The sequence below is a fragment of the Lygodium microphyllum genome, chromosome 30 (assembly GCF_053477565.2).
Source record: "Lygodium microphyllum isolate KBCC chromosome 30, Lygodium_microphyllum_v1.1.10, whole genome shotgun sequence".
In the NCBI taxonomy this organism is placed as follows: domain Eukaryota; kingdom Viridiplantae; phylum Streptophyta; class Polypodiopsida; order Schizaeales; family Lygodiaceae; genus Lygodium; species Lygodium microphyllum.
In genome coordinates, this window is record NC_141164.1 from 53841603 (window position 1) to 53858462 (window position 16860).

The 16860-nt window shown below is 39.6% G+C and overlaps 1 protein-coding gene across 2 annotated transcripts; it reads left to right on the forward strand.

Annotated features, from left to right (window-relative positions):
- Positions 1–2212: 2212 nt before the first annotated feature.
- LOC148009856 (pentatricopeptide repeat-containing protein At4g16470-like) lies at positions 2213–5455 on the forward strand. 2 transcript variants are annotated; one of them, XM_087672451.1, is made up of 2 exons: positions 2213–2584; positions 2639–5455. In XM_087672451.1, exons 1-2 carry the CDS (start codon positions 2405–2407, stop codon positions 4133–4135), a joined length of 1677 nt encoding a protein of 558 aa, XP_087528577.1. In that variant the 5' UTR covers positions 2213–2404; the 3' UTR covers positions 4136–5455. The 2 variants fall into 2 exon arrangements, with proteins under 2 accessions (XP_087528577.1, XP_087528578.1); XM_087672452.1 differs by having other exon boundaries at positions 2663–5454.
- The last annotated feature ends 11405 nt before the right edge of the window (positions 5456–16860 follow it).

Genomic DNA, 16860 nt, shown 5'->3' on the forward strand with positions numbered 1-16860 from the left:
TCTCCAAGCAACCCCACTTCATACCTACTAAGACACCATTGAATGCCAAGGAGGTAGCTTGCCTTTTCTTCATGCATGTGTTCAATCTACATAGCTTACCCTTAGCTATCATCTCCAACAGAGATGGTAGATTCACGAGTGACATGTGGAAGGAACTCTTTAAGACTTTGGAAACACAGTTGAGATTATAGATGGGCAAACATAGAGAGTGAACCAAGGCATTGAAGACTATTTCATGAGCTATGCCTGGGTGGACCAAAAAGATTAGGCCTTGTACCTTGATGTACTCGAGTTTCACTATAATAGCTCAATCCACTCACCAACAGGTTACACACCATTTGAGTTAGCCATAGGCAAAATCATCACACCCCTAGCCTTAGCCTCAGGAGTTGCCAAAGTTGAAGATCAGGATATAGAAGAATTCTTGAAGAAATGGAGAGACCAAAATGAAGCCACTAAGCAAAGTTTGGAAAAGACCAAAATCACCATGACGAAATAGGCCAACAAGAAATGTTAAGGTGGTCCTCTTCACCAAAGGAGACATGGTCCTCCTCAACTCCAAGCATATGTCCCTCCCAAAGAATATGGGCCCCAAATTCAATCACTAATGCTATGGACCCTACCGCATCAATTAGGTCTTGAATGAAGTGACATACAAGCTCGACCTGGTAGAAAGCATTTGTGTCCATAATGCATTCCATGCCTATCTTCTGTGCAAGTTCTGCCACCCCGACAACCAATGGGGGTGGCACGTTCCACTGCTTCACTCCAACGGCCCCTTTGAAGTAGAAGCATTCCTTTAGTGTGCTAGGAACACAAAGGGTATCCCGAGTACCTCACTAAGTGGGAAAGGGCGTCCTCTTAAAGAAGTCACTTGGATTTCGGAAGCGGAGTCTTGCAAACATGGCAATGAGGCCTTTGCCACCTAGCTCAAGGAGAATCCCAACAATTCTTCCAATGCACCCAATTTCCCATCATTCACTTCATGTAGTATGACCTTGTTTAGCTCCACACTGTTGGGGATGTACAATCCCTTGACTACAACAGAATTCCCTCCTCTAGGGTATACATACCATGAGGTGTCCTATAACCTCTCACTTCTTCTATAATCTTGTGCATCTCTTGGTCATGTTCCAAAGCCTCTTTCACTAACTCAAGGAAGTTGATTTAATCTCCAGTCGAACTTGGCTAGGAAGCTGAGCCACTAGGCTTGTTTGGCAAACAACTTCGGCTGGGAATGGAAGTATTTGAGTGATATGTTATATGTGAATACAACTGTGTGTTTGTTTTGGACAGAATGCTTCCATTTTCTAAAACAGTGAATCACTGCTAGCATTTCCTTCTCATGTGTGCTCCATTTGGTTTCTGCATATGTGAACTTCTTGGATTCATAAGCTATGGGGTGTCCATCTTGCACCAACACTCTCCTAATGCCATAATTTGATGCATCTGTGGAGATTTCAAAGGATTTGGTAAAGTTTGGCAGTATGGGGGTTTGACTCATACATTTTTTCATCAGGTTGAAAGTGACTTGTTGATCACTTCCCCATGTGAAATTTCCATCTCCTTTGGTGAGGTGGGATAGTATCAAAATTTTCCCTTTTGACAAAAAGGAATCCCACTGATTCATCCTCACAGCGAGACCATGCAAAGTAGAAATAATTAGAAGCAAGAATACACAACTACAAAGCTAGAGGAGGATTGGTTGCTTGCGAACAAGGAATTTGGGACAAGTCTTATCAAAGAGAAAATTATGAAGAATAGTGAACAGGGAAAATGATGAAGACAATCGTTCACACTTGGTGGAGAATATCTGTATGATGGACTTGCAAACTGATGGCTTTGATTGCTGCAGATGAACACTGAACATGTTTGCTATGAGTGGATTGTGAACTTGTTCTACAATGCATGGAGACGTACCTGTAGAAGCTTGCAGGTGCCCCTTTTACCAGTGTCGGGTAGCACAACAGGCAAGAAGCACTAGATTGGAACGAGTCTCGTGATTGGATGCTGTCATTATGCCGTTGCATATCGAATGCACTGCTTGGCTAGGAGAGGCGATAGGTTGGAGGAGAGAATAGGGGCAACACACGATTAGGGATTTCTAGGGCACCTTTTGGAAGTTTCCAAAAAAAAGGTGCCTCACTGCCTAGGGATTCCTAGGGCACCTTTTAGAAGTTTCCAAAAAAAAAAAACAACCTCCAACGTTGCCGACCCGTCATGTGCCCCGAGTGAGAGCTTTTGCCTCCGTGAAGAGACGAGGTTGTTGGCCCATTGTAAAAGTCCCGTGGTCGTATTGCACGATAACGTCATTAGCCATACGATTAGTGATGACCAAAACAGGTTTAGCAGGCTAATTATCGACACACAGAGAGAGCGAGAGAGCGAGCGAGCGAGATGACTTATGGCAGGACAATGGAGAATCTTTGCGTACATACAAGTCCGACACAGGATTGGAGTCCGCACAGTCAGCACAGCAACACAAGGAAGCTTCACGGAAGCAGAAGAAGACGAAGACTGGGACTTTTCATGGATCAAATACCTGAGAAACCCCTCTCAGTGGGGTGATGGTCGGGATGGCAAGGTGTGCGTGACTTCCTTTCTTTAAGATGAGAGTGCAATGTCTTGCTCGTGACAGAGATTGTTGTCTTGCACATTACAGACCAACCAAAGATCCTTGGAATTTAATAACTGGCACGATCCACCCTGGCTTCAAGAGCTGAGAAGGGAAGCACTGCATTCAATGATGAGACCTACAGAACCTAAACACAGAGAGTTATGTGTCGAGAAAGGAAATATGATGCCTCTGTCAAGAAGAATCGATCAGAAAGCACAACAAGGAAAGAAGGATGAGGAGGATGTGTTATCTATTAGCAACTTCAACGTCCTCCAAAAAGAGGAGTTTCCAGGGGATAATGCTCTCGTCGCCTCCTTGAAGGCTTGCGCCAAGCAAAAGGATCTTCATACAGGGAGCAAAATACATGCCGATATTCTCAAAAAGAGTTTACACAAAAGGAACTATTACATTGGCAGTGCATTAGTCAGTATGTATGCCAAATGTGGTGCACTTGCAAAAGCACAGGAAGTGTTTGATGAGCTTCCAATTCGGGATGTAGTTACTTGGACTGCACTGATTGCAGGATATGCTCAACATGGACATGGTGAGGAAGCACTGAGCTGTTTCGAACGGATGCAGTGTGAGGGTCCCTCTCCAAATGCAGTGACCTTTGCTTGTGTCATAAAGGCCTGTGGCAGCATAGGAGCAGCAGAGAAGGGCAACAAAATACATGCTATGATTGCCAGAGAGGATTTGCTGAAGAATGTTGTACTTGGCAGTGCATTGGTGGATATGTATGCCAAATGTGGTGCACTTCCAAAGGCACAAGAAGTATTCGTCAAGCTTCACACTAGGAATGTCATCACATGGACTGCATTAATTGCAGGATACACCCAACATGGGTATGCTGAGGAAGCCCTGAATTTTTTTGAACAGATGCTCCGAGAGGGCCTGTCTCCCAATGCTGTCACATTCCTTGTTGTGCTTAATGCATGCTGTTATGCAGGTTTGTTGAAGGCAGGAGAAACGTATTTTGCATCCATGAGCACAGTATATGGCATTGTACCAACCGTAGAGCACCGCACTTGCATGGTTGATCTTTTTGGTCGTGCAGGCCATTTTGACAAGGCAATAGCAGTGATTGAGAAGATGCCATTTTCTGATCGTTCAGTGTGGTCTTCCCTGTTGGGTGCTTGTCAAAAATGGGGAAACGTGAAGCTTGGAAGGTTGGCCTTTGAACGTGCAGTGCAATTGGATGAGAAGTATGCTGCAGCTTACGTCTGCATGAGTCACATATATTCAGCTGCAGGTATGCAACAGGATGCAGATCAGATTGAAGCCATGAGAGTAAAAAATAAAGCATGGAAGAAACCAGGATGTTGTTGGTGGACAGATGTAATTGGAAATGTTCATTCATTTCATGTTGGAGACAAGAGTCATCTACAAAACAAGAGGATTTATGCAAAACTTGAAGAGATGGTTCATAAAATATCACTGGAAGGATATTTTCCAAGCCCACATTGGATGTCGCAAGACATTTACGATGACACAAATCAAAGCTGTGCTATGCAAGAATAGCAGGTGGGAGAAAAGGCCCATCCACAGATATATGCAATGCTAGACAGTTGACAATGAGAGACAAAGGATATCTGCCTCCTCCTGGCTTGATCTGGACTTGAATGAAAGCAGCGTGGAAGGTCATGTGGGGTATTGTGAGAGATTGGAAATAGACTTTGGATTGATGAGTATTTATGAAAAAACTGAATTCTTATGGATCAAAGATTCCATGAATTACTTCATTCAAGGCTGTGACGGGACTAACCATACTAGAAAAGTCGAATAAAAAAGGGACTAACCGTTTCCTATTCTCATTTTATTGCTTGAAATAACGATTGCAAGCCATATGGAGAATACAAAAATTGGTTGAGTTTGCCAAAACCTTTACATTTGTGCAGACTGTACACTCTTAATAAGAGTGTCTAAAATGAAAGCCTGAAATGTAATCATAGTAGCTTCCCTCTGTGTACATGACTTGCAAATGGAGCTCGCACATGTCAGAACTATTCAGTCAACACTGTGGAGATGCTAAGTGCTTTAGCAAAATCCAATCAAAGGCAGCTGCGAGCAATGCAGGGTCAGGAGATTACTTTGGATATCAGCTCAATGGTTAACCTCATTTTGAGCAAGTAATGGCTCTCCATCCAATCTACTTGCCCTTCTCCTCGAAGCAATTTTAATACAACTACTTCAAATATCAGCCCAATGTCTTACCTCACTGCGAGTGAGCAATGGTTTTCCAACCAACCCACTTGCCCTTGTCCTCAAAGTGACTAGCTCCTCAAGCAAGCAATGGACAGGCCTTAGGAGTTTGTTCCTCCATCTAGCCCTGATTCACCTTTGGAGTAGTACTTTATGCAAGAAAGGGGGAAACAGCATTGGGTATTGCACAATTTTTGTTTCCTTCTGTTTATCATACATCAAAAAAACTACACAGGTGCTAAGATGATTACAAGGACAATCAGATTAGTAGACTTGAATTATGTTGTATATGGTCCTTGGCCAAATTGGATATGTTGTTTAACATCACAGCTCACTGTTGAGAACAAAAGAGTTTGTAGAAGAATTTGGTGTTAGGAATATAGAGAAAAACAAGTCAGAGTCAAGTGAAAGCAGCTTAGTTTCATTTCTGTTGTGTGCAGATGGTAAGAAGCTTTGACGTATGTTGTCAGCCTGCCTTTTTTCTCATAATCAAGTGGCTATCCTAATGATAAGCCACTTGTTTTATTAACCCATTGACTGAGGTTGAAATCTCCCTTTTTCCACACCTATACTAGGCTGTGCAGAATGTAGAAATTGAATCTAAGACCTTTTTGGTCACCACATGTTCAACTTAAAACATTTAAACAAAAGATGCCAAGAGTCTAGGTCTACAAGACCTAGATTCAAATAAGCAAAAACTAATCTTCATTGTCACAATAATGTCCAAGATAGTAACGCTTGAAGCAGTCTTGGGTTGCATGCAAATTCGAATATGACAAGAAGTGAGGCTATTGAGTACATAGACGCCTTCTCTACTAGCATATGACCATGAAAGTTCACATGGACAAGGAAAATAATCATGCACCCAATGGATTTATATTGTGCCTGACCATCAAGCTTACACCACTTGACATTCTATGACTACCACAAAAACTAGAGCATCACCCAAGCCATATCTAGATTTGATCTCAAAGCCACTCTACAAGGCTCTTATGGAAACATCATCTAGTAACATAAAAGATTGGTATGATTTATTGGTTTTCATCTGAGTTACTAAATTGAAGGTTGCTTCTTCAACATATTATTGCAACTAGTAACATTTATATTCGAGAGTGAACTAATAAGCAATGAAAATACAACACAATCATACTATGTCAAGTGCCAACTCTATGGTTTTGTGGTGAATGAGGAAGATCTCAAAAAGAACATAATTGAGTATATACAAATAATTCCATTCATCAAATAAAACCTTGCAGTCACATCAACTCACCAGTATATTAGACACATGGACAACACTACATCATGTGCACTTCAATCAAACACACACATGACCTGCCATTCCTACAATTCATCTAGGTGATTAGGCACCGATGCCCAATGAAAGAAGAGATACAAGAATACCTACACCAATACATCATCGATGAGAAGGATATCTTAGATTTCTTAGACCTAAGAATAGCAATCAAATGTACACATGAAAGACATCCACAAGTATAGCAAGCAACTTCTACATAAATACTACACATTTGAAGACATCCACACTATCGAAATTCAAATAAATGCAACCCAAGGAGCCAATGTTGCAAAATTGTCAATAGGACAAGGACTTCTATAAGATAGAAGAGGTGGCAGTTGGAGCAATTGCAATGACAATAGAGAACCTTGATCTCACCATAGGTGCAATCGCAATGACATCGATGGCTTCACAAACTACAACTTCCAAAATTTGATGGATATATCCAAGCATTTACTCAACAACAATCTCCCTAGTGAACATAACAAAATCACAAGCGACATAAATCTTCAAAGTCTTAATTTGGTTGTAATGTAACCTAACTAACATAAACACATTTCATATATAGGACTCCTAAAAGAGATACTTTATATCATTTGGAACTCCAATACAAAGACATGCTTGAGAATCCACTATAAACAAATACTGCCCAAGTCTTACTAAATACCAAAATGAACCACATCTCCATATAAGCAATTGAGGTTGCACATTATGAATTCAACATCTCGATTGAGGCCTTAGAAAAAGTCATAAAAGAAGAAGCTGATGATGCACTAAAAAAGTATATGGAAGCAAGCCACTATACTCATGGTCATGAAAAGCCTATCGTGACCATAAAAAATATCACATAGCTACTTAATAGAGACATCCACAATAAAATCCATGGTACCCATATCAATCTATTTATTGCTATGATTACAGGAAAGTACTCAAACATTTCTTCTTTTAACCTTATAATGTAGTTAACCCAAAAAAAAAACCATTTTAAACTTGAAATACATTGAAATGAAACATCTCTGACAATATTAAGATTCCTCACCAAACAGTGGAGATAAGAAAATCAATAAGAAACCAAACTTCTATTGGCATCAGAGTATTAGCCTCAACTATTACAAATGTTGCCACTACCTCAAGCACAACCAAATCATCCACCAACAACTCCAAAGAGCACCCACAAACCATTTGAAAAGCAACAATGTACAGAAATAAGACCAAACACTACGTCTACAAAATAATATGTAAATAAAATAGAAATATGTATGTGAACCACACAACAAATGTTGGAAAAAGAGTCTACCAATACAAAAGAAAACCTGTTTAAAAAATGAAAAAAAATCCAAACCTACTAACCATTAGAAGATAATTTTGAGGTCAACATAGAGGTAACATAAACAAGGCTAGGAACTTGGAGTAGGAGATGATCCTGAAAAAGAATGCAACTACTACATACGACAACAAGCTATGTTTCAAGCAACAAAAAGTAAAAGACATTCCTTCTAATGACTAAAAAAGAAGCACTTGAACAAAAAAAAAACATATATCTAGATGCACTTATCAACCTAGTTGTTTTAAAAAATTGATAATGTTGTTAAAAAAAAGAAAATCCTTAATATGCTTGTCCTTTTCTTTAATTTACCAACCAATTGACATTTCAATCACCCCTGTATCTGTTCTCTTGGATTTCCCTCCCCCCCACTCCCAAAATACCATTCTACCTACCCACTCTTTCCCCCTTGCATTCCTTTGCTGTAAACATGCAAATTAGGCTACCTAAATGAGAAAAAATCTCCAAGATTACCATCTACTCCTACCATCCCCATCCTTGTTAGTTCTATATGTATCCTTTCCATCCTCCTTGTGATGGCAACCTACATGATGTTTCTCTCCCCATGTACATACATATGGAGAGAGAGAGAGAGAGATTAATTGAAGTATCACCATTTGAAATGGAAACCTATTCTTCAAAGGATTTTTAAAAAATTAAAATTGAAAGAAAGAACAAAAAAGGAAAAAAAGAACCTAAATACATATCCTAAAGCATTTTTTAATCCTTAATACATATTCTTAACATTCCAAATGAAAACCATATAAATGTAAAGCTCTATTGAAGTTTTATCCTCACAACTAACCATTCGAAAAAACCTCAAAGTGTACCTTGTGGTACATGATGGAGTCACTCTTTTCCTATAATTAGATAGAGGATTTGTTCTTGTGATCCCTTTGTTGAAGACTAAACCCTACCTTTTGAAGACTATGCATGTTTTTTAGTGTGGGAGTATAATAGAGGAGGGCATTCCCTTACTCTCGTGGTCATGGCTCTGGAATCCCTGTATCCTACCATGGCTTTGCATAATCATTGAAGTTGTTTTGCTAACACTTTCGTGAGTTTTCTTGTGTTAGTTGTGGTTCTTCTTTGACAAGGTTCTTGAGGATGTTTCACATTTCAATGTGGGAGAAAGTGACAAGACTAAAAAAATGTGCAAAACAAGGAACAAAAATAGTCTTTGAAAGCAATATATTTCCATATCATCCAAAATTTTCATTACAAAATAATCATTTCATTGTAAATATGGATGATATTTTCATATTATCCATATTTTTCATTACAAAATAATCATTTCATTGTAAAAGTGAGATAGCATGTAGAGGGTCCACACCCATTGTTTTCCACTAAAATATAAGTATATGTACATTTAAAAAGAGAAGAAAACTCAAAGATTCAATGTTTTTGAAATAGAAAGCAATGCATCAAAATAAGACAAATGAAATAAAATATGTAGAGGTGTGCTTTTGTAGAAAGATTAGATTGAGGAAATGAGTTGTTGTGTGTCTTTTTCTCTCCCTCCCTCTCTCCTCTGATCACACATTCTATTCCTTTAGGTTATGCAACGGATTTGTCTTTGGCTCTCCCTCTCTTTTCATTATTTATTTGAAAAAGTCATGAGGATAATAATGGTGCAAGCAATGAAGATGATAGTGGCACTTTCAATTCTTATGGATATGGTTTCTTTTGAGAAAGATTTTGTAGCTTGAGATCATGGGATCATGACACTCCTAGATTTGGTAAGTTCTTTTTTCCTAGTTTGTGTTGGATATTATATCAAGTTCAAAGGTCTTAGCATGTTAAATGTCAATGGGCAAAGACCAATTAATGAATAGGGACAATAAGATTTTTCATTTCTAGCTAGTAATTAATACTGAAAATTAAGTATAGAGGTTGAGTTTTGCACTAGAAGGTGCACCATGTGTTAGCTAAGGAGAGAACTTACCCATGCAAGGTAAGGATGTTGGGGGACTAGTGGAGGCTTAGGGAATGCAATCCAAGCCAAGTGATACCTGAGAGAGTTTTCTGGCAAGTAGGAGCCTGACAAAATTAGGCAACAACAGATCTTGCATGCATGATAAGATAGGGAGGAGGACATGTTTCCTTTGCTACCTTAGTGATATGTAGTGATAAAAGAGGAGTGTTTGTCAGTTGCACTAGTGTTTTACCCCCTTTTGAAAGCTATTGGCTCCATTAGAATCATGATCAAAGCTATTATTTAAAAAAATCTCCCTCTCTCTCTCTCTCTCTCTCTCATGGCATATTGTAGAGTTGTCAACACAAGCAAGATAGATGATGTGATTGGAATATTAATGGCACTAAAATTGGTAGAAATCCTAATATTGTTGCTTGTCTCTAGGATAATGGTATTGAAATTTCAGATTGGCGCGAGGATGACATGAGATTGGGTTGACATTATTGAATTGTTGCAATTAACTATCATGATGCAACATGCATAATGCAACAGTCTAACATTGAAGTGCCCACCTTGGAGTGGTTGTTATGATTTTGATAATGGTCTCTGAATGATGAATGCTAACAAGCAGATAAATTATGTGTATGTTGTGAGATTAGATGCATGTTTATGACATGGGATACTTGCACTAAATGAGACCTATTATTGATGTTTCTTGTAAACATAGTAAATGTAGAAATAAACAACCTAGGATGCTATACTTCTGATTTGCTGAAGCCTTGAGCACACTTGTGAATATAGTGGTATACACCTATAGAGCAGAACTTGCTAGTTTAATGAAAGCAATCTTATGTAATAATCGTATCTAAAGCTGTGAATACAATGGTTATTTACTAGACACTATCATGAAAGTATCAAGTGCATAACCATTTTATTCACACTTTTAGGTTCAATTACTAAATTTTGAGATAAATTGTGACATGTAGTACTAACCTTGGGCATTTATGCAATTTTGAATATGTTTAATGCAATGAAGGCAATTGTGCTTATGAAAGATTATGGGGCTTGCAAAATTTGGTTTGGAGGGGAGGGAAACCCTAAAATTTGAAAAAATCATAGATATTGATTTGATTTGACATGTACAAAATACAAGTTGAATGATAGTAATGCATAAACACTCTTCTTAATACAAACATACTGAGCCACTCAAAGAATGTGACCATTGCACTTATGGCCAATGCATACATGGGAGAATGCCTCAGAGAATGAGATAAGATGCCCAGAGCAATGGAATATGTATTTGATGCTCCACTTGAAAACACAAGGTATAAAAGTGGAGACCCCATTTTTGAAAGGGCTCCAAGGGGAGGACTGGCTGAAGCAGAAAGCGATCTTTGTTGCTGGGTTGATCCAACCATTGGCAAGAGTCACATTACTAGATCCACTTGCATGTATTGTCATGCATGGTTGGCCACCACAATCCAATTTGTTGTATTTTTCTAATGGTCACCTCAATAGCAAAATGGCCATCGAAAATCCCTTGGTGAGCTTCCTCCAAAATTGTAGACTACTCCATTAGTAGAACTACTCTCTATAACACTCTAGATAGGGTGCGATGATATAGCTAGTCCATAATGGCCTCAAAGCACTAGCTTCAGAGAGCTAGTTGTTTCCGTCGATCCTTCTAGAGTTGGGGTGGAGGCACTTCGGTCTCCAAAAAGGTCAGCTTTTCCTCATACCATGTCCATGATGGATTAAGTGGTTCGGGCTTTGTTGTTGCTATAAATAAGTGGGCATCTAAGACTTCATCGTCGACATTGGTTGGTGCTTCTCCAAAATCTAGTTGGACAGAAATTTGGCAATCACAACTTGAGCTTGTAGTCAATGTATCACTTCAAATTCTTGCAGCAACAAAATTCACCTTGCTAATATTCCCATCACATTTTGTTGCTTAACTAGATAAACCAAGTCTGAGTGATTCACATGGAAATAAAAGCATGCCATAGTAAATAATACCAAAATTTATCGATGGAATAGATCATGCCCGAGCATTCTCTTTTAGTAACAAAGTAATTCTTCCCTGCATTGGACAATCTCTAGTTGGCATAGAAGACTGGGTAGAACCATCCATTAGAATCTTTCAACATGAGAACACTCACAATAGCCACATCATAAGCATCAACAAATACATAAAACATTTTTTTCCAATCTAGGGAAATCACTATGGTGGCTTGAGGTAATAACAGCCTGAGGCATCAAAATACTAGGTCCGCCTCATCATTCCACTAAAAAATAGATTTTGCCACGTGTGCCAATTGATTCAATGGGATGGCTAAATGTGCCAAAAGTTGCAGGTGATGTCCATGCCACCAAATTTGTCCCATGAATCGAAAAACTACACGGATGGTGATTTTGACACTACAGCCTGCATGATATAGCTGCAACCTTTGTGGGGTTGAAAACAATTCTGTCTATGGAAACAATGTGGGCAAGTAAAACACCTCCTCAAATAGCAAATATGTGCTTCAAAGGATTCAAACTCAAACTTATCTTTCAACATCTTGTCAAACATAACTAGAAGTGCATCAGATGGAGCATTATTTTCAAAAACACACTAAAGTTATCTAAAAAGAATCTCATGAAATTGGTTAGATAGGGCCCAAATATCTCTTGTATGTCCCTTTGAAGAGAAGCAAGAGGGTTCTCTAAACCAAACCACATCATTGTACACACATAAATACCCCATGCTATAATGAAAGCTATTTTGGACTGATCTTTTTGGGGCAAGTTAGACTTGATTGTAACCATTGCATCCATCTAGAAAAGAATAGATCTCATGACAAGTCAACTCATCTAGAATGATGTCTAGCTAGGGAATAGGGAGTGGATCCATAATAGTGGAAGCATTGAGCTTTCTATAGTCAACACAGATCCTCAACTTCTTATTCTTCTTGGGGACAATGACAATTGGTGAGATCCAGTCATCTTGATCTACTAGGGCTTGAAGCCAATTCATAGTAGTTGATCCAATTCTTCTTTGACTTGTTTTGCCATGTATGGATTCATTTGGTATCCACCCTACGCTTGGTTTTGGCCTTAGTTGCGTGGCTTGACTTGGACATGTATCAGATGGATGTCAAAACTGCATTCTTGCATGGAAATTTGCATGATGAGATATACATGGAGCAGCCTTAGGGCTTTGCAGAACAACCTGCCAGGGAGCACCTAGTGTGCAAGTTGAAGAAAAGTCTTTATGGATTGAAGCAAGCACCTAGGGAGTGGTATCATAAGTTTGATGCCTTTATGCAGTCACAGGGCTACAATAGGAGTACTATTGATTCGTGTCTTCACATGAAGACAGCCTGTGATGGCTCATTGCTTATTTTGGTACTTTATGTGGATGATATACTGCTAGCAAGGAAAGCTCATGATGAGATGGATTCTCTTAAATATCAATTGAAAAAGAGCTTTGAGATGAAGGATTTGGGACATGTCTCTCACATTCTTGGTATGCGCATTAAGCGTGACAAGCATCATGGACTACTCTACCTCTCACATAGGGAGTACATTCATAAAGTTCTTGAGCATTTCTGCATGCAAGTCATAAAGCATATTGGATGTCCATTACCTTCTTATGTGAAGGTTTCATAGGCCGATTTTCCATAGACAGTCCGCAAACAAATGAGCAAAGGGCCGGGATGTCCAAGATCCCTTATGCATTAGTAATGGGCAGTTTGATGTATGCTATGATAGCCACTCATCTAGATATTGCCTTTGCAGTTGGTGTTGTGGCACACTATATGGCTACACCTGGTAAGAAACATTGGGATGCTGTGAAGGGTATCATGAGATACCTAAAAGGAACAACAAATATGTGTATTTGCCATGGCAGCTAGGATACAAGAGTTATGGGTTACACAAACTCCGATTATGTAGGAGATGCAAATAGTAGGAAGTCCACTTTTGGCTATGTATTCACCAATGCTAGAGGTGTTGTTTCTATTGGGAGTAAAGGTGCCTCTGCCTAGCCGCCCATGTATTACTACACTAACATTACCTGCCATTGTATACTACAAGTGGCGGGTGCCCATCACCATCACTTTATTCTTTATTCTTTTAGTGATAGTTTGAATAAAGGAAGTCGCGGTCACACATTTTGATTGTTGGAGTTCCCATTTGGTGTCTCTCTCTTTCTTGCTCTTGCTCTCCCGCCATAGCTCTTCCAAGAAAGCTTCAATCCTTCTCACCTTTCAACTAGTATCAGAGCATGGTTGCTCGAGCATTCCAACTTGGTTCGTCACTCCTTTAGCTTCCTATTGATTACCTACACTCATCGCGTCTCCTTCTCGGCAGCCGTAGCCGACTCTCCCGAGCTCCCATCACACCTGGCTTACCGAATACCTACTTGGCCCATTTGGCCACCTTTAGGGCATTCCTTCAGAGGTATTGGAGCTCTCTTTTGTTATTTTACTTCAATTCATAGGTTTTGTGAAGCAAGACAACCATGTCCTCTTGCTTCTTGTGATCCCTACTCTCTACCGGTGACTTTGCCCTACAAGAGGGAGCTCTTGGGGGTCCTTGACTACTCCCCTAACCTTGCCTAGTGCCTCCACAGGCCCTATATTAGTTTGGGCCAGATTGAAGACCTGCAAAATTTTCATTTTTTTACTTCAGCCCTCCCTTGGCAACTTGAAAACACTTCATTTGGCACTTAGGAACACCCCCTTGATGCTCGACATCGGTGGTTATCATTGGCATTGATTTGTGGACTGATTTACCTCAGTCTAGGAGTATTTTTCACAATCCATAGGCAGCCACAAATAGTGCTACATCAGCACTTTATATTTATGCTTGGTTGGCATTGACATTGGTTGCTCGGTTGGTCTCGAATGCGCCCCAAATGCTAGGGAATGTATGCCTATGATGTGAGATGCTTTTGGGGGTGAATTTACTTAGTCATTGACTATTTTACACAATCCACTGGTAGCCCAAAATAGAGCAGCCCTCTACCATTACACATGCTCATGCTATATAGTCATTTGATGCCCGATTATGCCCAATTGGTGCCTATATATATGGGAAATTATGGCTATGGTTTGTCTATGGTTTTGAGCTTGGATTGAATCACTATTTGCTCAGTTTTGGACATTTATTTGTTGCTGGAATATTCAAGGCTGAAGCCTATTTGCTTATGTTTGGATATGCTTATTGCATTCGGGCTATGTCTTGGATGTATACATTGATGTAGTGACTCTCGGGGCTCAACATAGAGTTTGGATTTACTCTTGAATCATTGGTTGAGCTTGATCTCACTTTTCATAGCATTTGGATCTTCAACTTGATGTACTTATGGCATTTACTTTGGTACCACTTCGGGCAAAATCTTACTTCAATGCTCGATTTGGAGCACGCAAGCACTCAAGCTTGAATATGTTGGTTCTGGCAACGGAACCAAAATGTAGAGGCAAGCTCTAGCTCAACCGCCAAGACCCACGGACCACTTATTGTTTCAAGCATTTCAAGCCAAGCACTAATGGCTACCTCTCACATAGCTGACATGCTATCTCTCTCTATGAGTGTAGTGAGCTTACCTCCATGCCCGATCGAGTTGCCTCCTTTCCCAAGCACTCCAGTAGCTCCACGATCCAAGTGCAAGCTTCAAGTGAGTTCGATCCTCAAGCTCCACGCTGCAAGCTCTATTTCTACGAGCAAGAGAAGAGAAGAGAAGAGAAGAGAAGAGAAGATGGAGAGCTTCTCCACCATAGTCCCTCAGCCTCATACACTCACTTCCTCTCTTAAGCACAAGCTCAAGCAAGAAAGAAGAAGAAGAAGAAGAGGAGGAGGAGAGGTAATTTTGACCACACACAAGAATGAGCTTCTCATTCACTTTTCAACTTTATATACAAAACCCTAAATCCCTTTTGGGAGGTCATCCTCTTATCCCCTTTTTTACATGGCCGGCCAAGCCCTAAGTTTCCCACTGTCCTCCTATCTTCCTAGCTTCCTTTCTACCACCCATCTACCTTTACAATTTGCACGGGTGAGAGCCCAATGCTCTTAAAATAAATCATGGTGCGCCTTGCACTCTTTTACAAAAGTATTGACTTGTGATTTTTCTTGTGCACCTTTCTCCTTGATTTAGGACTTTTTTGTACTTCTTGTGTTTCCATATTTTTCTTGGCACGCCTTCGTCTTTTGTTTCACTTTTTCCTTGGCCTTGTCTTCTGCCTTAGATTTTCTAGATTTTCCACCTTGTTTGTCTAAGGGTTAACAGTGTCAGAGAGACCATGTTGCTAGGCAAACACCACCCCCCACGCCCCCCCCCCCCCCCCCCCCCCCCCCCCACTCTCTTTCTCTTCAATTGAACAGTAAACCCCAACCAAGTAGATACAACTAGTCTAAATTAAATGCTCTACATAAACCCTTGATAAATTCCTACTTGTTATCCAATGTGGCATATTAAATCTTCTTCTCTAGCTCTACTTGTGGCAGTTCTGCTCCTTCTCTCAACAACTTCCTTCCTTTGTGGTGGTGTTACGATTTTGGTTAAAATGAAAAACCCTAGCTTGAAGAGGAGGGCAAAAGATTGGTATGTGCGAGTTTTTCAAAGCTAGAATTTTTTTATGTGAAAGGTTACTTTAGAGTTTGTTTAGAGAAGAGAAATGCTTTTTCATCTAGGATCCTTCATTGTGAGATATTTTGACAAAGTTGTTTGGCTAGAGGAGTAACTTTTGCAGCTACACAAAGGAATCCTGAGCATGGAAAAAGGAACATAAAGGTATGTTGCTCTTTTTGAACTCTTTGCACCATTTGGGAATAAGGGACACAAGCACCATCACTCACTTGTCTTTGTCTAACATGCAATGGGGCTTCATATACCCCTTTTCCTCAAATAATTACCATGCCATGCGGAAAGAAGCACTAAAAGCACCATCAGTGGGGTTGCACTAACTTAAAAGCATGTGTGTATGAGCATAACATTTCTCTATCAAGCATGATTTTTCTTAGGGGGACGCTTGTAGGAAAATTCATAAGATAGGTACTAGACATCAAGAAAAAGAAGAGCTCAAGAAGACCTAAGAGCATGCAACATCAAAGAAAAAGGATTGAAGCTTAGCTTATTTGAGGTGACATCATCAAGCAAACACATTCCTTGAAGAACTTATGAAGATCAAGGCACTCAAATTTTTCCATTTATCCCCATCGTACTAAGAAAAGCACAATGTTTTTCTTGAACATGTCCTATCTAAACAATCTTATGAAAAATTTCATTCCTTGAAATGTTCATTTGTAGAAGAATTTTTACTCATAATGATGACATATGGATGACCAACCTCAACTTTTGATACATTGGGAGCCTTGAGGCATAATTTTATGAGTTAATCTTGTTTCATGTCCATGATGCTTAATAAAAGCATTGCATATGTTCCTTTTATCATGTGTGGTGGCTTTTAAGCTTTTGTAAAGGTGTAGAATGATGAAATGAAAAAAGAAAAATAGAAGAAAAGGTA

Excerpts from the sequence above, each read along its gene's own strand:
- LOC148009856 (XM_087672451.1), top strand. The coding sequence starts at position 2,405 with ATGGCAGGACAATGGAGAATCTTTGCGTACATACAAGTCCGACACAGG. Across the intron at positions 2,585-2,638 it reads GTGATGGTCGGGATGGCAAG|AGATTGTTGTCTTGCACATT; the intron begins GTGTGCGTGACT and ends TGCTCGTGACAG.